Below are 23,881 nucleotides of genomic sequence, written 5' to 3' on the forward strand. Positions count from 1 at the left end.
GTACCACACAAGATCTGTCAACCTTCTCTGTCATTTGTCTTTGATAGAATTTCATTCTGTTGTTTCTGAAAATATTGATACCGGTACCTGTCTTTCTAGATGCCTTGGTGGACCATTTTGGGAGCCGATTTTGATTTTTTGTTTTCACACTTACTGTCTTTGTAACCTTGTTTATTTATTATATGAGATTCGGCTATAAAATCATAGACAACTACACTTTATCAAGTTTTCCAAACATTTAAACATGCATCTTTTTTTAAATTGTTGGTCGAGCATAGCGGTCACTTCTAAATTTCGATTGATCAAAACTTATTTTAAGAATTCCTGACACACAGCATGTTGGCTTCACTAAGTGTTCTTTCCATTGAGCAAGAAAAAATTTAGAAATAGATGCACTACATACCGCCTTTTCTACTTAGGACAGAAAAATTTAATTAAATGTTCAATCTATTTACTGTTATATAATGGACGTAGAATCAGATAATAGTTTATATAAATTTTCAAAATTTTAGGAATGAGTCGTTTAAATTGTTAAGATGTACAAGCATGACTATAAAGACACTACTACTTGATGGAGTCCTAACAATTAGGTGTACTTGTAAAATGAGTAACAGTGCCTGAAAGTTTTGCTAAAATTTTCAAATATTTTTTTTTTAAATGTATTTATTACCTTTACTGTGCATTTTACCAAGATAAATCTTCAATTTAACTGATTCACTCGGCTTTTCACAGTGGAGTGTTATCTCAATTATTCATAATTTTCTGACTTTAATAAGTGCCTATTAGGCCATGTACAGTTTATCAAGATACCCGGAATGTGAATAAGAATTATTACCTTAGATAATCTGCAGAATAAATTATTTATGCTGAAACGTATCAGTTATCTACTTTATATGCTAAAAAAAAAAAGTTATGTAACTGACATGGCTCTGAGGAATACTAAGTAGTTTGGTATAGACCACAACCATTACCATCCAACTATAATAGTAAATCAAGTATGAAACTTGCAAGAATTTTTTATATAACGTACAATACAAGACAACCAGTTCTCTACAATCACAAATACAGATCTAAAACAAACAAAAAGTCATTTGTTTTTAAAATCTGAAAACTGTAATTTAATTTCCATAATGTACAGATCATCCATATATCAGTGATTAAGTACAAGTGTCTTGCAACTAAAATGTTTACATCAAAAGTTAATACTTTTCTAAAAAAAAAAACAGAAACAGGCAGAAGCACATCACAAATGTGGAATGATTTGCACCCAACAAGAACAAGAAATATTTGTGAAACAAAAGTGCTGTCCCTGTATTCATTTTGTTAGCAATACTGTCTCAAGGGAAAAATAAACAGAGTATTGCTAGGTAACAATATCTTTACAAGAATCAATTTAGTTTTTTTTTGTTCAACAGTAACATCTTTTTTTTTAATCACTGACCAATGTTCAGATATTTTGTGTGTGAGAATAAATATCAAGTCTTACAGTAAGATAACCAACAGCCCAAATATTGAAACATGCCTTGGTAACACAGAAAAAAATCCTGGCACTAGATGGAGAGCTGTGGATTATATAGTGCAAGAGGTGATGGGGGGAGGCTGGGCTGGTGTTTAATACTCCTCTCCCTCCTCTTCACCTTCACCCTGGACAGAGTCGACACCCACTTCCTCGTAGTCCTTCTCAAGGGCAGCCAAGTCTTCACGAGCCTCAGAGAACTCACCTTCCTCCATACCCTCACCCACATACCTGGAGACAAAAGTTTAAAAAATTATAAGCTCAGCAGTCATCTTTCAATAAACAACTCAAGTTACCAGTACACTATGCTATGGCTCACTACGTCAAGTATTTTTTTGTTGAATAATCCCAATGATAGGACTTTAAATAAAGAAATGCGCATAATTTTCCTCAACATTAATTTACTACACTACTATAAAATCAACAATGCCTTAAATTCAGGGATTAACGAAACTGATGTTGGCTCTAGATCCAAGTCTAGTTCTAAAGCCAAAATTACATTTATTTATTTTTTTACTTTAAATTAAACCATCAAACTAGAGCTTCCCATATGTGGCTAATGAGCTAGTCAAGAAATTCAATGTTATTCTAAGTGATATTGATCAACAGTTAAATTTTTCAGAAAATTGTTAGGCATTTTTGAGATCAGCATTCTAGATCCATGAAGTTAAATAGAGGTATTGTAAAAATAACATTGAATTTCTTTATAAATGTTCATATGCTTAAATATGACTCACCAGTGAACAAAAGCACGCTTGGCATACATAAGGTCAAACTTATGGTCAAGTCTAGCCCAGGCCTCAGCAATAGCTGTGGTGTTGCTCAACATGCAGACAGCACGCTGGACTTTAGCCAAGTCACCTCCAGGTACAACAGTTGGTGGTTGGTAGTTGATTCCAACCTAAAAAGAAATATTACAATTACATCCTCTTCCAACGAAAAAAAAATGTTCATAAAATATAAAAGTATAGTCCCACATTGGTAATAATTGATTAAAAGCTCCCTACCTTGAAACCAGTTGGACACCAGTCAACAAACTGGATGGTTCTCTTGGTCTTGATGGTGGCAATGGCAGCATTGACGTCCTTGGGGACAACATCACCTCTGTACAACATACAGCAGGCCATGTACTTGCCATGACGTGGGTCACATTTCACCATCTGATTGGCTGGCTCAAAGCAGGCATTAGTGATCTCAGCAACAGACAGTTGTTCATGGTAGGCCTGCAAACAAACATATTGGTTGCTGCAAATGGCTTTGTAACACTTAAGTAAAATGGGTACTAAAATATATTCACATGGTTGTAAGGGGATGTAAAAGTTAAGTTTCAGACCAAGCAAACTATAGGGCAGATAATGTAAGAGTTTCTGTGGCTCCCAGTTAATAAGGGTGTCTTTACTTTTCCCAACTTATGTCAGTTTCCCGATTCAAATTTTTAAAGTCAGCACAATTGAAAATAGTTGGGTCAAATAATGACTTATAAATTTATTGATGCTTTTGATGCCTTGGGTTAAAAAAAATTAGCATGTTACCTTCTCAGCAGAGATGACTGGAGCATATGTGGCCAGTGGGAAGTGGATACGAGGGTAGGGCACCAAGTTAGTCTGGAACTCAGTCAGATCAACATTCAAGGCACCATCAAACCTATAAAAGAAAATTAGTATAAATATGGGTATTAAATACAACAATACTATAACCTTTCTTATAAAGCTTCACTATAAGAAATATGAAAGCCAGTACAAATTAGTTGCAAAAATAGCATTGGTACCTGAGGGAAGCTGTGATTGAGGATACAATTTGACCAATCAGACGGTTCAGGTTGGTGTAGGTGGGTCTCTCAATGTCGAGGTTACGTCTGCAAATGTCATAGATGGCTTCGTTGTCAACCATGAAGGCACAGTCTGAGTGCTCAAGGGTGGTGTGTGTGGTCAAAATGGAGTTGTAGGGCTCAACAACAGCTGTGGAGATCTGAGGGGCTGGGTAGATGGCAAACTCCAGCTTGGATTTCTTGCCATAATCAACAGACAGGCGTTCCATGAGGAGTGAGGCAAAGCCAGATCCGGTGCCACCACCAAAGCTGTAAGCATTGAGTTGTAATAGTCAAAATATGAAATAACATGTCAATGGTAAAAGAAATCAAGAGACATTTATTAATATAATGCTTACAAAAAGAGTTTTTTTTTGCATCAAAAGACCTGCCTACCGTTACACAAAATGACCGCCAGAACGCAAATACGCATTTAACCCGCCTCGTTATGCATTTCGTATCCTTTTGTTTTTTCCCCTCTCTTGACTAGCTTACCAGCGGTCACGCTAAGCCATCCTGTTTTTATTTGGGGGGGGGGGGGGGGGGGAAACCACATTGTGTCTAGATCTATATGATGATTGGTTCTTAAAAGCAATTAGATTTAGTCTAGAAATGAAGAACGCGAGAGTGAGGGAGTGGCGAGTTGGTACTGTCAGTTAGCTGATACACCTACGTGCCTTTTTTTTCATTAGTAGATTCCCGTATTCATTTGTATAGAAAAAAATATCGAAATGCTACCGATTCAAAACACATTGAGTGACATTGTAGATATCCAGTCTAGATCTAGATAACTTCTTATACAGAAATAGATCTAGCTAGAGTCAAGCTAGTCATTACGTTATGTCATGATTCTCAACATTACTCTACAATCTAGATCCAATTTAGATGTAGAATGATTTAGATTGACTAGATCTAGATTCTTAGTCTTAGTATAGAATAGATCAAGGATGAAGTTAGGCTAAGAAAGTTTGGAGTAGACCTACGTTTGTAGCGGATCCACGGCATCGGTAACACTCTTGAGCTCAGATCTAGGCTAGATATCTCTATTGTCGTATTGATCTAGATTGTAGATCTAATCATGACATCTAGATCTAATATTATATATATATATATATATATGACAAAATAGTGGATCGCGTAAGTCACCGCAAGTGTTACGCATTCTGGTGCCAAAATACGCATTTTGACCATCAGCGTTACGCATTGGGACTTTTTGGTAGGCAGGTCTGGATTTATAATAAAAATCATTTGCTGACTTAATATCAACATGTATGTACCTGTGGAAGATGAGGAATCCCTGAAGGCCTGTGCACTGGTCAGCCAACTTTCTGAGACGGTCAAGAACTAGGTCAACAATCTCCTTACCAATGGTATAGTGACCACGGGCATAATTGTTAGCAGCATCCTCTTTGCCTGTGATAAGCTGTTCAGGGTGGAACAGTTGGCGATAGGTACCGGTACGAACCTCATCTATAAATTAGATTATGTTGTCAAAAGACATCTTATGAAACTAATTTTTTATGGTATATACATATATAAAAAAGGTATAAACAATTTTAAATTATCTGTCAAAACTACCTCAAACCATCAATATTAACTATGGACCAAAAATACATAAGAACATACCAATGACAGTGGGTTCTAAATCAACAAAGACGGCTCTTGGTACATGTTTGCCAGCACCAGTTTCACTGAAGAAGGTGTTGAAAGAATCATCACCACCTCCAATGGTCTTGTCAGATGGCATCTGACCATCTGGCTGGATGCCGTGCTCCAAACAATAGAGTTCCCAGCAGGCATTGCCAATCTGGACTCCAGCTTGACCAACATGGATGGAAATACACTCACGCTAAAAGAAAATTGTGAGATATAAATCGCTTTAATGATAATGGGATTTGTTGTATCACAGTATATATATATCTTCTCTACTCCTATATATGTAGTCTAGTTTCTACTTTCACAGTAGACTGCTAGACTAGAGGATCTTCCCCCATTTTTTTAAATAAGTAGACTTCACTGAATGATTATGATTGATAGTCTTGATCTTCTAAACTACAGATGTTACTAATTCAAAAAAGAGGACTATTAGATCTAGAATAGGACAGAGGAATGTATTTCTTGGTATCTTTCCTTTATTTCTTGATCTAGAGTTAGAGATTTGAATTAGCGATGTTACAATATCCGGTGACACACTTTTTTTTAAATCAAAAAACTGTTTCGACTTTTTTTCTGACATTTTTTAGACACACCTTAAAGGCGCACTTTGTTAACCTATTAATTGAATACTTCTCTGTAAAAGAGTTATAGTTTTTGATTGACCAATAAAAATGGCTTCCGGGAATGAAATTACGCTTTCCCACGTGGAGTAGAAGGTTTCTAATTATTAGACTTAAAAAAAGGTTCGATTTCCCTGTGTATAGTTTAAGAAGCTCAACATTCCCACGCCTTTTGACTCTCCAGTATTGTAGAGCATTTTTCTGGCTAAATTTCAGTGCTTTACTTTTCACATAATAATGAGCACTTTGGATGCTATTAATTTTTTAATATTTAGCAGTTGAATCTAATGCTGGAGGCCATTGTTAACCATTGTAATTTTAGCCATCTTGTTTACATGCCAAGATAATAGTGATTGGTCAGATTGGTCATGTGACATCTAATAATTTTCTGATAGGTTGAATTATTATAGCAGTTAAAAAAAACTTAGACTGAAATGATGTCAAAATGGCTGACATTGATTTATTTCTGCAGTTACGCATTTTGAAATAGATGAGGATTTAGATCTAATGGGTATATAATAAGCAGCTTAGTGTTCAGAGATTTTAAAAACAATAAACCTTCATTTGAAACATGTTTTTGGACTAGTTGTTTAATATATAAGAAATGGCAAGCATATTTATTCAACACATTCAAATCTCCTCACATCGTGCCCATTGGTTGCTATGATAAGGACAAGCACACATAAAAAATTTATTTTCTTTCAACCAGGAATCATACAGACATAATTCATATAAATTTAGAAGACTCATTCAAATCTACAACATATCTGTCAAGAAGATTCTTAAAATAATTTTTCTGAAAAAAATTGTAACATTCCTATTTGAATGCCCACATCACTTTCAAATATTTTGATTCATTAATAATTTAGATCTATTAATATTATACTATTATAGTCCAGAAACTAAGTAAATCATGCCTCTCTAGCTCCTATTAACTAATCTCTACAATCCTGTGGCTAAATTAGATCTAGACCTAGATTAGATCAACTAGATCTATCTAGATCTACGTAACCGTATTTCATTTTTAATTTAACCTCGTGGCCTTGGGCTTGTGTTTCTGTTGGAAATTCAAATTGAGGTCAACGTGTAGCTTTGTCTTGATTTAGATTTTAGATTCAACAACTAGAATCTACAATGTGGTAAATTAACCAGATCTAATTTTAGATTACAAAAATCTCGATCTAGAATAATCTAGACCTAGTCTAGTTTATTGTAAGATTTTGCCATTTTATTTCGCCATGACATGATTTTCACTTCCTTCACTCCAGTAGTTTACCGCATCCGGCTTCAACATGAATGAATCAATGATTCAAATGGGCTGAATGGCTAACTTCGCAGTCAAGCGCTAACTTAAAATTACCTAGATCTAGATTAATTAGATCCAGTCTAGCTCAAACTCAAGATTATTTTAGATCTAATGCAACTTACCATTTTGTTTTGTTAAGTATTAAAGAATACTGAAAAGGTTTTAAGGAAAGGTTAGGTGTCTAAGTCCCTAAATTCACGACGTTAAAGTGTCGAACAGGGCGTCTGGCACTGACATAAATTGTTGCGCACGAAGCTTTTATAGCCAGCCATGGGCTAAGGTCACTAGGCGCCAGTCGCCATAGTGCTAATAGTAAACAATTAGGACTAAAAGACGTTTCGAATTTCTTTTCAACATTTTTATGTTATCTAATTTTAAGTAAAAAAATCTAATACAATTGTAGCCCACAAACTATTTTAAAAAATATACACATAATTATTTAAAAAATGATGTTTTTAAACTAATTATGTTCAAGATTAAACTAATTTTAATGTCTACGCTCTGCCCTACGTGCCAATTTTTTTTATATTATTTCCCCTCAAAGGCCAAAATAAGAAATGTGTGTTAAACTTAATGATTTAATGTTGAAAGTTCAAAATTGTATTTCTGTCCTAAGCATAAGCCACATATTTTCTTATTTGTGTAATTTCTCAGATCTAGACTCCTCTATATATTTTTACCTGTTTCTATCCTTTAATTTAGAAATAATTCAAGCTTGACATGGGATATATATTGGCCTACATGTCATTAAAAAATAGGCCTAACATATGTATGGATGTAGATTTTTTTTGTGTGAAAGTAAATCAATGACGTTTTTTTTTTCTTATTAATTATCAACTTGAAAAGTGTTTAAATTAAACACATCACATTTTTAGATAATGGTAATAGATCACAGAGTACACCATCTTAGTCCTTTAACGTTATATAATTAATTTTTTAAAGCACAAAGTTGCATGTAAACGATTTGCTTTTCTATGAAATGCACTAAAATCTTTTTTTTTTAAGTAACCAAAATTTGTTGAATTTTGAATGAAATACAATTTATAGTCTTAACATCCATATGCCTATATTGTCTCGACTGTCATCACGATGGCCCCACAAAGACCCGGGTTCGAACCCCGCTGCTGCCATTTTCCTCCGTCAAGTGGGAGGTTTTGCTCTAGGATGTAATAAATTCTGAAGGAAAATCTAAAATATGTTAACCAATCAAAAATTTATTTTAACCTGTACTTAGAGTGTTACAGTTACACCTGCATACGTATTTAGGTTAATTTGAGGGTTTTTTTTTTGTTTTGTTTTTTGCTTCAAACAACAAAGAGCATTAACCTTTTTTTTGTTCATAATTGTAGTATATGAACAAAGTCTATGTTATGACTGTTATTAAATATTATTGGTATAAATATATATATATTGCAATTTTTTTAAATACTGTCTCTACTAGTAACCGTAGGCCTATGTCTGCAACAATCTGGGGGGGGGGGGAAGAGAGCAAACAGAAAAGTTTCTTTAAGATTTCACGTGCGCATTAAAATAGTTGAGTTTGGTAATTGCACGATAAGATAGTTAGCATTTGAAGACGATTTGCGAGCTTCTTTTTGAATAAAAAGTCTGCCATGACTCTGTGGGGAAAAAAAATGATTCTGCAGGGAGTGTATCCAATTGCAACACTTGCTAACTGAAATCCAAGTGAAGCAACTACAGACACCCGAACATCTACATCTTCGAAGAGGGGCCCCCACAAACTAAAAATTGTAAAGCTTTAAAACTATGCATACATCATATTTATGTGTCATTTCTCTAGCATTAATTAAACCATTTTTCGATAACATTTTCAAGAGAGGGCAAGGGCGTCCACAAATATAGGTTTACTGGCCAGGGCTTCCACGTGATTAAAACCTGAGTTCATGCTAATTATGCCCTACGAATAAGCCAGGGGTTTCATTAAAAGAATCGCACATACAATTTTAGACTATAGCACTGCACATAGGACTACTTTTCTCGTGGTTCTTATCGTCTGACTAGCCACATTTAAAAGTAAAATCAAATTAAGCTAAAGAAAAAATCGATTTCATTTATTTATTTATTTTCTTGGCTCAAAACCAATTGCTCTTGAACCGTCGTTCAAGTGATTTGTCAATAGAAACGGAATTGAAAATCAATGCGCGTGGCGTGTAAGTGCGGAGTATTTTAGGAGCCATGTGTGATCAGGCTGTTAACTGTAAGGCAGATTGCCAAGGGTTACCTCCAAAACATTGGCACCGTTTTTCTTTTGAATGGAAGATTGTAGGTTAAGCTAGCTGTGCAAGATCTCAGCTTTTATACGGCGAATCGATGACATGCCAAATTAAAAATAGCACACGTAGGCACACGTACGTCTGCTTAGAGTATGACTACGTAGCGTATGTCGCCATTTACCATTTAAATCTATGTTTGCGTAGGCTTATTTTAATAGATCCACACTACTGCATATTAAGGCTGGCTGTTTTGGTTTTTTTTTTTTTTGAGATTTTTTAAAACTGCAATTAGACCGGCTACAAGGGAGATGAATCAGTTGGGGAAGCAATGGCGTGTGGTCGAACATTCTCTACAAGCGTACGCATGTCAGATTTATCTTGTGGGTGCGCTTAGTTCAAATCCCTGCAAGAGACGTGGCGTTGCTTAGCATCCTGTCATCTCGTTGTGTTTTGTTAGGGAACATTGTCTTGACTTCTAGTGCTGGATTTACCTATAAGCAATATAAGCCATAGCCTAAGGCGCCAGCTTGCTCAGAGCCCCCACTTGTTTAGGGCCCTCACTTGCTTAGGGCCCCCACTTGCTCAGAACCCCCACTTGCTTAGGGCCACCCCTTGCTCAGAGCCCCCACTTGCTTATGGACACCACTTGCATATCCCCCCCCCCTCCGTAAAATGGTTCCAGTGATATTTTCAATCATTTTGAAGAAAGAGCTAAGACAAAAATTGCATTACATTGATTACTAGGGGGCCCATATTTCAATTACCTTAGGGTCTTATCAAGTATAATTCCGGCCCTGCTTACATCGTATTTCTTACATTAAGGAAATTCTACCTGCCGAACTAATTAATGGCAAAACTCTAATTAGAATTCACGAGAGTAAAGGGGGAGCATTATTCAAAGGAGGGAAGGGGGGGGGAGGGCATTCTGGGATTTCTGTAGCGCTCCCTCTTCGTGTGTAAAATAACCATTAACACATATGGGGCATTATCAACTGAATGCGCATTAGCGTAAACTCACGGACGGTAAGCAGGAAAGTTTCCAGAGCACTCTCGAGGCTCGCTAGACAAATTCTAGGCATGTCGTATCTTTGGTCATGCCCTCTCTGAATTAAGTACGTAGTTCTACGTTCAATATCAATGGAAAAACACATTGTCACTTTTTTAATGCTCTGTAAATAAATACAAGACTGATAGTGCTGAGTTAACATTTTGTTATTGTTTGGTGACATATTCTTTATCAACCATTTTAACTTTTTAAAATGGAAAACAAAATACATCAGACCTCCCCCCCTTCCCCCCTCAAAAAAAGGAACACCAACAACCAACACAGCATCTCTTGTTATTTGTTTCTCTTCTAACATATTTCATGTTACCACGGCCGGTCTTAGGCATAGGCAAACTGGGCAGCCTCCAAGGGCCTCCGATTGGTGGGAGCTTCGCACATAAATAATTTAGAGGGGAAAAAAATTTGCGAAACATGGATCTTTCAAACCTCACCTTACAGCAGCATCATATGGCTACTATTATAACTCCACAGTTCAGCTCTTGCTCTAAACCACATGAACCTAAGCCTTTTTTTTTTTTTTTTTTTTAGGGACATTCTTTGCTGTTTTAAGTTCCGTCAATAATTAGAGTTAAGAAATTATCCCCATCTAAAAGGAGTACGGTTATAAATTCCGGCTATCAGAATAGATTTGACGTTTCCTAAGTCACCATCTACAAACAACAAATGGTTGAATTTTATTTAATTTGTTTATTACTATTATTTTGGATTCCGCTGAATTGCTTGTTGTTACTTTGATTATTTTGAAACTCCCCCCCCCCTCTATTCCTGCTTTCTTTTTGTTTCGTTCGTGTAGTCTTAATTGGTTCAGTTTTAATTCGTATCTTTTTGTTTAGCAGTTATCTTATATCTTATACAATGAAGACGTTACTTCTAAAAGGAAGATGATTATACGTCTTACGTGTGTACCTTGGTCCATCTAGTCATGCAGGTTACTAGACGTAACTAGAGTTGTGGTTTTTTTTTAAAGCGTTATTTTGAATGCTTTAAGAGAAGTGAAAATTATGAAACTAATTACCAAACAATAAACATTTTGATAATAATAATCACATGATGTTGACTATTTGTTCAATCGTCTTGGTACAGTTATAAGAAGCGCATTGCCCAATTCCAACATTACTCTTATAAACTCATTTCATTGGACTATGATACAGAAGTTTGGGTTTCATAAACTCATTTCATTGGACTATGATACAGAAGTTTGGGTTTCATAAACTCATTTCATTGGACTATGATACAGAAGTTTGGGTATTCATAAACTCATTGGACTATGATACAGGAGTTTGGGTTTCATAAACTCATTCTCACGAGTCACACGCCACCCATAATGAGTCGTAGACAACATATATATCCTTAAAAACAAAACAGTAAGAGGCAGCAATTACATTTTTCCTACTAGAGAAAGGATAAGGGATTATGCCCCATGGACGATATGACGCAAGTTGGATTTCTGCTTAGCAATAACATCAATAACTGCACTCTTCATAATGACGGGTCCTCAGTTTCTAGCTTGGAACAAATCAAGAATCTTGAAGAGTTCATCTAATTGCATAAAATTACATTAAGTACTATTGAAACTTTAAAAAAGACAAACAAATAGGAATGTTTTTAAATTTATTCATTTATATAGTATTGAAATATCAATGGCGGCTAGTATTTTATTAATATTAATTTTTTTTTACTCTAGCTCCTAAAAGAGGCACGCATAACTTTTTTATATTCGTCTAACCTGGAAATGTGTGTATATATGCATATTGTGTTTGTGTGCGTGTCGCAAAGGTCAGACAGTAATCGACACGCCGCCATTTCTTACGCAAGGACCTTGGGGTATATATTTCGAACACATTGTTTTTTTTTAAATCACAAACAGAAACTTGGGCATAAAGATTAGCGGAGTGTTCGGCTAGTCAGTGAACACTGGCTGGTCTCAGCTTGTCTCTTCTCTTATTTGGTAGTATATTGCGGATGCGGGGACTTGAAGGATCTCTTCATTTGATTCACTATTTTGTAAATGCTTCGGAAGTTCCTTGGGAAATGAATCTTCCTTACGTGCTCATCCAAAGTGCAGGGTGGCATCGAACTCCGGACCATCGTGGTCACAGCACACGATCATGCAGACATTTTTTTTTGTTACAACGCTTTGTGACGGTTAAGAAGTCTAAGTACGTACTGGCCACACAATCAACTCTTACTAGATTTATATCGCCATAATTATTCCCCCTTTTTTTTTGGGGGGGGGGGGGGAGGGGGGATTTTCTCACATCTACAACCTGAATGCACTATCACAGTGGTTCCCAATCTTTTTCCTTAACGGTACGCTTAAAATTTGCACATTCTAAATATTTAGCGGAACACTTTGCTTATTTGTTGGAGAGGTTAGCTAATTCATGTAGTGGCCCACTAGTTTATTAATTACTCCAGTAGTTCGAGGAACACCTATTCAGGCCTCGAGGAAAACTAGGGCTCCTCGGAACACAGTTTGGGAAACGCTGCACTATCATATAAACCCCGCAGAGGAAGTTGGATGGTGGGCTATGCCCCATAAGGGGTTTTAGGAAAAAATGAGCTGAGCTGATTTGATAATGATTATAATTATAGGCAGTTTATATTTTCTCTCTCTTTTCTCCCAATAAATTAACACGAAACAGAGTCATCTCCCCTCAATCAGTTTGTGTTATGTAGACCTATAGACTTCACGTGCGCCTAATCTTATTATTTGAACAGACCTTTGGGGGAAAAAAAGGTAGTCTCATTAATTTAAAAACACAAAAAAAAAAACCTTCTTTCGCCCCTGTATCGATTATATATATATTGGATATAGGCACGATTACTGGGGATATATACCTCTATAACTTCACATTGATCAAATGATTAGCATAAAGAATTGATTGTATCGTCGAATGACAAATGGGGAACAGCCAGTGACGCATAAAGAAAACGATCATGTGCGGAGAGACTCGTGTGTTTGTGGTACTCGTCATCAGTGCTACCTTCCACGAGTATTTCTCACCAGATTTGAGTATTTTAGGCGCACTCACGTTTGCATTTTAGTCTCTCATTGTGTTGATTAATTGTTCATGCATGTCGATAGGGCCAAAGCTGTAGGCCTACTGTGATGCATCTCCAGACAACTAATACAGCCTACCTTTGTAGAAGTATACAGGAACGGATTTAAGGGCGGGCAGGGGGGGGGGGCTACAGCCCATGGACCTCCACAAGAAAGGGGTTCCCAAGTTTACATTAATATATAAATTTGCATTTTTTAAATATTTTTTTAAACGATGGAGAATTAAATTAAATTTTCAAGTAATCTCTTTCTTTTATAGTATGTTATGCCTTTAGATATTATTATTTTTTTTTATTTAGCAGTGGATTCTCATTAAAGCTTTCGAAAAAGTGTAGGGCCTACACAAACATTTTACCCCGGGGCCTCCCCATACTTAAATCCGGCCCTGTGTGTATGAATTAAATTGATACATAAGTTGGAATAAAGCTTACACTTTTTTTTTAATTAAAAAAATTTTGAGTTTTATTGAAATGTGAAAAAGCATTTTCTCTCTGTATAGAGATATATACACGACAAATTCCAAGATGTCAAATGATTTTTAAACTATATCTCAACTCACTTACGTTCTACTGTAAACGCAACCTGAATATGTTATTGTGCGATCATGCATCAGTCAAGTAGTCCTAATTATGCTACTACTTTTAAATCAATGGCCACATAGACTAATGTATATACAAACTACATCGCCTGTTATTTTGAAGTGAGCTGTGTTCTGAACAATATGTTTAGCAAATATAACGTCTTAAATATTACTCTTATTATTTTCTTTACTATTATTATTATTGTTACAGTCGGAGTTCGTATTTGAAGGAAAGTCTTTAATTTATAAGTACCTAATATATGAATATAATACTAGCCCCCCCCCCCCCAGTCTACATTCGTCACGATATGTTAATATAAAAATAATGAGACCTACCAATTCAAAACTTTAAACAAAAAATTTAATTTGTGAAATCTTAATTATTTTGTCTGTGTGTGCGTCCTTTTCGTTGTCAAAGTGCGCTGAGACTACAGCGTGTTTGTTAGTGGTCTTGCGGTTTGCGCGCTGGACTGTCGTTCGGATTTATCGACGGTCGAGGGTTCAAACCCTGCCCGCTCCCATCCCCCGTCGTCCTGCGGGAGGTTTGGACTAGGAAGTAAACTATCTTCAACTCTGAAGGAACATCCGAAATATGTAAAACATTTTACAAACATTTTACATAGAGTTCACATTATTTTTATTAACTGTATCCATTTGTTGTACATGGTTAAAGCATGGGTTAATGGTATAGTTATTTCCATTAAAACTCTTTTTTTTTTAAATTTCCCCTTTCGAACATATATATTGTGCTCTATAGGGCAGATGATGTAAAGGTGATTCTGTTTCTATGGCCAACGGATAACGAGGATGTCATGTGGCCTGCACAACTACAACCGCCTTTTCTTTCTCCAACGAATGTCATGTATCTATAGGAGTTGGATAGACTCAGGGGCGTCCTAAAAATTCAAACGCTTTACCACTCACCATCCACGCCTTTAAAAAAAACAACAAGGGGCTGTAAACCAGTGACACCGCTGCTGTAAACTATTATTCTGCATTTTTTTTGTTTGAGGATCTTAACAAAAAATTTCAGTTCTAATTTCTAATTTTGAAACTATAAATCTGTCCTAGTATTCCTCGAGGGTAGTCTGTCTGTACTGATGTCCTTTAACTTAAAGGCATTGTCACTCTTAAATAGGTTATGGATAAAAATAAAATGTGTCTCGATACCTAGATTCTGGGGGTACAACAATGCAGCAAGTGGGGAAAACGAAGTGAGAGAGAGAGCGAGAGAGAGAGCGAGAGAGAGAGATGATAGTAAGGTGGTCTGAAGTTCTGAACGCATGCTGTCGCTCTTCTCAAAAGCTATATAGTCTGGGGCCTGGGGTCTCAAATTATTACCGTTTAAGACTCCTCGATGTCACTCCTACAACGTAAAACTTTTTCTGTGTTTAATATGTTAATAAAAGAAAAAAACTCCAGCTTTAAAAATCAGAATCATGTCAGTCTTGTTGTTCTTGTGGAGCTCTAGACCCCATCTCTTTGAGAAGCGCTGACCCAGTGCAATGACTAGGGCTGTATGAATGGGACTAGGGTGGTGTCAGTGGTGTGTTTCTACCTGTCCTAGTTTTGACAACACACGGGAGTAGACCTGACTCATTCAGCAATCCTACACGCTAGCTTAAAGCTCTCTGCAGATTGCTATGTTTGATTCTATTATTTGCCCAATGATACAAGGAGGAGGGGGGGACACCCGATATTTTTTTTTTAAAGAAGTTAGAATTCTGGGGACTTTTTTTTTTCTTCTCTCCTTTTCTTTCATTGTGTGTAAAGAATGTTTTAAGCTGTTTGTGGTCTAGAGTAAACGTAAGGTCTTTTCGAGGCAAGAATGAACTTATCTTATGAACTACAGACGTTATTTCAAAAAAAGAAGATGATAACATCCTACGCGTGTTCCTAATGTGATTAATTTAAAAAAAAAAGTGAACAAAGACAACTAATTCCTCCATTTTTATATATTTGTTCCCCATTTAGGTTGAAGGACATTGAAGGAGGTGGGGTTAAGCACAGCTGTTCCTTTTCTTTGGCCTTTTATGGCTAACAAAAGTCTAGGGACCGAATGTGTTGACATGTAGTTAAGGTTACGTACTAGCCAATGGACTGTTAGGCTCAGAGAACGACACGGGCATGTCTTCTATTCCTTTCTTGGTGTGTCTAGGCGCACAGCAACATAGCAACTGAACGCGTCATTGGCACCTACCCAACACGTTTGGGCAAAACAAATAGGCCACACGAAATCAATACCCGATCAATGCCTGTGACTTACCAGTGGTTCTCATGTCTAGCTGCCGTATACGTGGCTGTCTCCTATTACGTAGAGATATTTTCTGGGCTTGTGCAAGGAGCGGCTTGGGCTGTTCAATCATAGGGTAGGTTGTTTGTATATATGTTTAACAATGTTTCGATTTTGAGGATTACTACATCTTAACCTAAACCCCCAGCAAGACGACGGGGGATGGTGTCCGTCAGTGTTCAAACTCAGCACCATCGAAACTATCAAACGACAGTCCAGAGCGCATGCAACACGACAAGGCAGTTCTATAATTTAATATTCGGCAAATAAAAGTTCCTGTTATCACCCACCCTCGTCTATTCAATAGAACATTTTTTATAAGCAAATAAATCCAAAGGTTGGGGGTCACGTTCAAGTTGGGAAAAGCGTATTAAATTCATAACATATGACACCTTTTTCCCTGTTATTTACGCCCCTTATAGTTGGTTAGTAGTAGGCCTATATGTGTTAGAGAAAGGCGTATCATTTATCAAATACCTGACCTAGATCTATTTATAAAGTTTTTTTTCCCCTTTACATCCCTTACTACTCTTTAAAAAAACCATCTAGTTTGAATCACTAAGAGATTTAGTTTTACCGCCAAAGGGGAAAAGGAATGAAAATGGAGGGGGCGCTGGGGGTGAACGCATGACCTCTTGATACATTTCCCTCCTCCCGGCCAATGCTCTGTTAGTTATCTCTCATTTATGGTAGTCCTGGGCTTTCGATCTAATATCTTTATGGTCGTATATGTACTGACTAATACATTACCCCCATAAATACATTCTTTTGTTGCAGTATGGAATAAAAACAAATCATGTCTCTATCTTATCTTATATAATACAGACGTTACTCTATGTTGGTATATCTTGTTATGCATGTCTGCCTTTCATTGTTGGCGCACTGTGTTGAAGAAAATTCAAATAGGCCTTAGTTAAAAATCGCGCGCAAAATCCACCAATTGTCATGACAACAATAACAAGGCCAGCGCCTGACAAGGCAGTAATATTGATTCCCGCTTCTTTCTTGCGTGACGAATAAAAGAAGGATTCTCAAATTATCTTTATGGCTGGCGAATTCAATACACCATCCCAATATCTTATTAATTAAGTACTTAATGCAAATTAAGTGTCCTAAAAGTCAAACTCATAGTTTTTAATATGAGGACCTTAGACTCTAAGAGATGTGCAATATCATACTATTGAATTATCTGGCTGGGTAACAGTGTGTTTTTCTTTCAGACACCTTGCTATAGGTCAGTGCAAGCATATAGACCTAGACCTAGTATATCATATCGCTTGAAAAAAAAAAAAGGGGGGGGGGGGAATGTTAGGGTGTGGTAGGATTCAATATCTATGTTCCAGGTAACAGCGATTACTCATGGAATTCTTTCGCGAGTCTTACCGAGAGATTCGAGGATTGATAAACTCCCTTCGTTTTGTAAACATCTTATCAAGAACTAAGAGTACGATTATTTATATCGCAAATTCACTGAATAAAGATAGCATTAGTATAGATCGCGGGGGGCTGAGTGGTTATAAGCACTTGGCTTCCGAACCTGGGGTCCTGGGTTCGAATCTCGGTGAAGACTTTGATTTTGAATTTCGGAATTTTTAGGGCACCCCTGGGTCCACCCAAATCTAACGGGTACCCGACTTTGCGTCGTTGTGCTACTCACGTGACACCCTGCTCGTTAACCACAGAATCAGATCCTATAGATGGCAAGGTCTGAAATGGGAACTTTACTTACTTTACTTTTAATACAGATCTCGGTCTTTGAGATTAGTAGTTTACTTGATCTAGATGCCCAATTTGATATAGCAAGTGTCCTTATAATACTGATCAATGCCAAATTAATTTCTGAATATTATAGGCTGTACATCTAGATAAGCTATTCCTGATGGTGACCCGACATAATAGCGCCGACATAATAGCGCGAAATTTCCCCCGACAAAATAGCGCAAGACAAAGACAAAATAGCGCATACTTATATATGAAGTGTATAAAAGTACCGATGTTAGTAAGTGAAAGTCCTGGGCAGCATGTTTGTTGAGGTCTCTATCTTCTTCAATATTAATAGATCTAAGGGTATGCCATATTTGCAGAGAAAGAGAATATTTTAAAATTTTATCTCATTCTCCTTTTTCAACAATGTTTCAAATGCGTAACTTGCTAAAAAAATTTATATATGAATTTGAAATGTGATGACTCCTTTCAAATGTTAGGTATATGATGATGTGTGTCACACATGTGTGTTATATTATAATCAGAGATCTTGTTCATCTGCGGCATCTCTCTTTGATCAAACAATGACGTCTCTTGACCCAACATTGGCAAACTTGGTTGTGTTAGGATTAGTTAAGATGGCGATCACATTTCTTATACCGCCATATGTTTGTTTCATCTCAGGCAGCGACTGACCATATCAATCATTCATTTTGCTATTTCCTGTCCGTCTTTGTCTAACACCATCACATAGATCTCAAAGTTCAGGAGTGTCAATTTAGATTGTAGGCCTAAAGTTACTTCCATTCTCACCCTAGCACACACAAGACAAGAATATAACCCCACCCCCTTCCGCCCCTTCCTCTCTCATTCTTTTCCATGTCAAAAAATCGGAAGTAGTTTTTTTTTTTTCTTAAGCTGTGTCTAAATCTGACAAGTATGGAAGTATTTTTCGCGATTTTTGAAGTGCACTTTTGGAATTAAAATAAATGATATATTTTGAAATTATTCATTTTAGTTTATTATAATTCTAGCATAATGTTTACATATTTGTATTTTAAGATATCCAAAGTATTTCCTGCAAAATGACTGACAAATAATGATAGCATTAATTTTTCTCTATTTATATTTTACGATATCTAAAGTATTTTTTTTTTTTTTTGCAAAATGAATGAAAAATATTTTTTCCGCGCTATTTTGTCCGCGCTATTTTGTCGGCGCTATTTTGTCGGCGCTATTTTGTCCGCGCTACTTTGTCGGGGTACCATTTCGGATATAATCTCTCCCATGGGACAAAGAAACTCAACGTTGTTACATTACAAAAACAAAAAAAAACGTGAGACATTATTTGAAGTCACCAAGATCCTATCACTTGCCTAGACCAGTTAAAAGAGGGGAAAGAGGAGAGAAAGAAAGGTTATCTGTGTGAATATTACCGTGATCGCTTTTTTAATGTCCCTTTTTTTTTCAAAGTTGAATGACCTGAATTTGAACTCGAGGGCTAATGTCTTCTCAAGGCAATACACTCAGTGGCGTAGCTAGGAATTTGCCATCATTTGGGGGCCCGGGGTAGGGCGGGGCTTGACCTCTTTGGGGGCCCCTGCATTTTGCGTGCTATAAATATTGAATGTAAAAAACACTCATTTTGGACCTCTCAAGTGGAGACCCAGTAGGATTTTAAAATCCCCCCCCCCTCTCTTCTCTCACCCTAGCTACGACTCTAAAACACTAACCACTGTGCCATGGAATTGCATGTGAAAAAAAAGAAGGTTTATAGTTGTCTATTCTTAGTTTCAGACTTTTCTCTCTACAAAGTATAAAGGGGACTAATTTAGCGTATAACACCACTTGTCAAGTACAATTACTTTCCATTGTTCGAGATACCAAACAAAACAATTAAAAATCAATACTTATTTAACTAATTTTGTTTTTAATTTCTTGTTTTTGTCAGGTAGAAGAAATAATTGTGCAAAATTTCAGCGTGATCCAAGATTAGGTGTGGGAGAAACAACGTGCACTTTTCACCAAGCCCACAGACTGAGTGGATATAAGCCTTGGTAATCAGTTTGTGCTACAATCGAAAGTGTGTAGAAATTTGTAGTACTCAAAAATTCACATAACTTATCATACAGCCGCCAAGCACTATTTCCGGTGTTGAAAGCCAACAAAATGCATATTCTGAGGTATCTACATGCATTATCCTGGTATTAAAAAGTTTTATTTCAGAAAACCTAATGTGCTATTCTTACTGACTTAGTTCCTCCCTCGCCTTTCGGCACATTGAGCGGAAAGCTGTTTCCACAAAAATCTGTCACTGGCAATGTCTGAAGCCTCTTCACACCTGCTCTGAGGACCTCCTGAAAGTGTGGCTTGAAGTTGTACTAGGATGTCCCTGTTTGCGCTTTCCTCGTAATGGCCTCCATGTCATCGCAACTCGGAGAACATGTCCCGCAAACCTCATTTATACGCTCTGACAATATGACAATTCTATGACTTCAAATTCCACACTTGACCAATTTTGAGTATCCGTGGAAACTCAAGCTAGTTCATCCAGGCCATCATTGTTTTGTTTTTAAGTTGATGTCTTGATCGACGTAATTCTGCTCAGGTCATGCTGACTAGAAAGCGAACCCCTTCCACATAAGAAGCAACGTGGTGGCCGTTGTACACACACGCCAGCATCCGTATACAGAAGGGGTTCGAGGGAAACCCTCGAGCCCACCACTTGGCGCCTTGTTTAGAGGCGATGGCGTGGTCGCTTTGGACTCGAAGGTTCCCTCAAACCAAGCCAAGCTTCGCCCCCGGGGGGAGCTTAGCAAGGCTTTATTGTTTTAGAGGGCTTGAAAAAGCCCCCCAAATACGAAGTAAGCATTATCGTAATCTCTTCACCTTGAAACATGGAACTTTCGCCTCCATGATTCATAAAATGTCTCGGATTATTTTCTCCTTTTATACTTTTCGCTAGCTGAAGATTTAATTAGCAACCAATGGGAGCTCCCCAGAATGCTGATAACCAATGAACATGCGTCTAGTCCTGCTTAACCCGCTAGAACAGAAAAAGGGTTAACTAATTCTATAAATAGTAGCTTATGCGTTCTGTGTCATTAGATAGTAAGCCAGACTTGTGTTATTGATTTGTCTTCATTATATTGTGATAGTCTAGCAACTAGCAACATGCTCTTTAATTTCTTAATTAAACCACTTCAACACTTACAATAATATTACAAACTTAAGGAATAGCCTTAAAATAGGCCTAAACTTGTTTCTTTCAGGCTTAACAACTAGCTTATGTAATCAATACGGCCCGTTTGTTGAAAGATCGATTAATTTACATCGATTTATCACAAATCAAAGAAAGGCTTCATGGAGTGCTGCCAGGGGCGTAGCTAGGGATTTGGGGGCCCGGGGGGATTGACTTCTTTTGGGGCCCCTTGCATTTTGACATTCGACATCATGACATGAGATAATGTACTTAATAAATATATAACCCTACATTCAAATTGGTACAATATATCAGTAAAATTTAATGCATAATACCGTTGTTTATTGGCGAAATAATGCACAAGTGACAAAGCTCAATTCATATCGATTCACGTCTTGCTTTCTGTGCAGGAAAGGCATTTTTAATATAATCTACATTATTACCAAATGAAGCCAGCTTCCTCAATATGCCAATTGGTGATTATGGCACTGGTTTGTTGATAAAAAGTGCTCGTGCATCAATGACATCATTGAACAAGCGATTTGCCTGTATTTCATCAAACAGGAAAAAGTAACACATTTTTTCATCAGCGTGTCATCATCCATAGACTCCAAGAGGTGTCTTGGTTAAGAAGAAACCCCAAAGTGTCCACATGGTTTACCAGCCTTTGGAATCAGATATGAAGTCTGTCCAGTACTTCTGTCGCAACACGTTTGAATTGCATTTCTGTTGACAGTACTACATCAGAACTCAACTCCCCATCAAGTCTTTTCTTTCTTTTGGTTGTTTTGATTACAGGAAATTCATTGCATTCACTACCTTCTTTTGCTCTTTCGATGGATTGGGTGATCAGTTTCGTCAGTTTCTCATCATTTGCAGGAAGCATGAAAGGGTTTTAATTTTTTCAGCAGCTTCCCGTATGTGCAGTCCAGACTTTTGTAGCATCTTGGGAATTACATTGATTTGTCGCAGGAGATTTGACCAGAATTCCAGATAAGTAAAAAATTCATAATTTTCCACTGCATGAAAAAGATTTTGTGCATTGCTCTTTCAGTTGTTGATTCAGAAAGTTTCTCCAATAGCTTAATGATTTTGTCGAGATGCAAGGAAACTGCCGACCTAACTTCTTCTTTTGCGGACTACCTTGTATTACTCTCCTTTTTTAAACTCCCTGCTCCAGCTTCTTTCAGTTTGGCCCATCTCTGGGTTGAATTGGAACAAAGTTGAACAATTCATGTACAATTTAAAAAATGTGACAATTGTTTGATCTATCTCAGCAGAATGAAGAGCTACCAGGTTGAGAGAGTGATTATCACAGTTCAGAAATGTTGCCTTTGGATTTATGTCTAAGATACAGACGGCCACTCATTGTGGCTGCGTTATCATAGATTTGACCTCTGCACAGATCAAAGTCCAGTCCAATGTCTTTAAGAGTTTTCAGAACAAGTTCTTCATAATGTTAAACCATCAGGTTTCAAATTTCAAAGTAACCAATGAATGACTCTTTTATTTCGAAATTATCAACATCCAAGTAACGAACTATTAGGGAGACCTGTTCTTGATGAGAATCATATGGTTTGGAATCAAGCATCAGAGAAACGTAACACACTTTCTTGACTTTCCCAACAATTGATTCCCTAACTTTATTGCCCATCAAGTTAATGAACTCATTTTGAATTTCTGGTGACAAATAATGTGTCTTCCCATATTCGATTCTATGTAAGTAGTGTTTCGTAACTTCTTCAACTTCTGCAAGAAAGATGCTAGGAAGTTCCTAGGATTGGGTGAATTCAGTTTTTCGTTGTGACCACGTATGCTTGAGTTTGTTTTTGCTAAGTACTTAATAGCTGCTGCTACACACTTCAGAATATCTCTCCAATACTGCTGATTATTCAAAATTTTTGGATGAAACATATGTGACAGTTCATCTGGTTCTGCCTTAAGCTTTTCTTCTTCTAACTTCCACTTTAAAAAAAACTTGTCTGTGGTGGACTCATTCTTTATGTTCTTTCAGTATCTCAGGTTTCTTCCATTTGATGAAACCAACCCCAGGTTTGCTATATGCACTAGATGTCTTTTCTGATGCCTCAGAAAACAGTACGCATGCAAAACAAAATAGACATCCCAAGTGTGGAGAGAAGAGGGGCCAAGATCGGTTGCAGATTTCTCCTGTTGGAAGCTTTCTAGTGAACCATGATGTCAAACTTCGTGATTTATTTTTGGTAAACCCTACTGGAAACAATACAGATTCATCTTTGTTTTGGAAAAATAAGTTACCCTTTAACAGAAATTTGCTTGCAGTTCCTCATATAAAATTCCAGGCTGGATATATCCGAAGTCTTTGTACTTAATTACAGCTTCTTCCACTTCTGTAGAAAGTGATTTTGGTAGACCATCACTTGGCTGATCTGTATCATTTACTTTAGATGTTTTCTCTGACTGTGGTTAAAGGTATTCTCCTGGAGTTTCTTCAGCACTACTTCTCTCATCAAGAGACATTTTCACTTCTTCGACTGCTGTATCTTTGTATAAATCATCTGATTAGTGATACTTTTCTTCTAGACGTTCATGGTCTCCTTTGTTTTCAGTGCTCCTAGCAGGTTTCTTCTTCAATGATAAGAATGATGAAATAAACTACCATATATAACAAGTTACTTACTGAGAGTAACACGGCACTAGTCAGTGCTATGGAAGTTATTCCTTGAAATTGAGAGTAACTCCGCACGGAAAGAGTTAATACTATGTGTGGAATGCATGCAACAGGGTCACTAACTTATATATCAACGTGAAAAACAAGATTACATGACAATGACGTAATATTTAATTTATTTAA

The 23,881-nt window shown here is 36.9% G+C and overlaps 1 protein-coding gene across 1 annotated transcript; it reads right to left on the reverse strand.

The window, feature by feature from the left end:
- Positions 1-1,090: 1,090 nt before the first annotated feature.
- On the reverse strand, positions 1,091-7,187 carry LOC106079074 (tubulin alpha-1A chain). The gene is made up of 8 exons (XM_056015213.1): positions 7,028-7,187; positions 4,950-5,172; positions 4,601-4,793; positions 3,285-3,593; positions 3,049-3,160; positions 2,524-2,739; positions 2,254-2,417; positions 1,091-1,747 (listed from the first exon to the last, which is right to left on the reverse strand). The coding sequence occupies exons 1-8, from the start codon at positions 7,028-7,030 to the stop codon at positions 1,612-1,614; spliced, it is 1,356 nt and encodes a 451-aa protein (XP_055871188.1). The 5' UTR covers positions 7,031-7,187; the 3' UTR covers positions 1,091-1,611.
- Positions 7,188-23,881: the final 16,694 nt, after the last annotated feature.

The sequence above is a fragment of the Biomphalaria glabrata genome, chromosome 17 (genome assembly GCF_947242115.1).
Source record: "Biomphalaria glabrata chromosome 17, xgBioGlab47.1, whole genome shotgun sequence".
NCBI lineage: Eukaryota > Metazoa > Mollusca > Gastropoda > Planorbidae > Biomphalaria > Biomphalaria glabrata.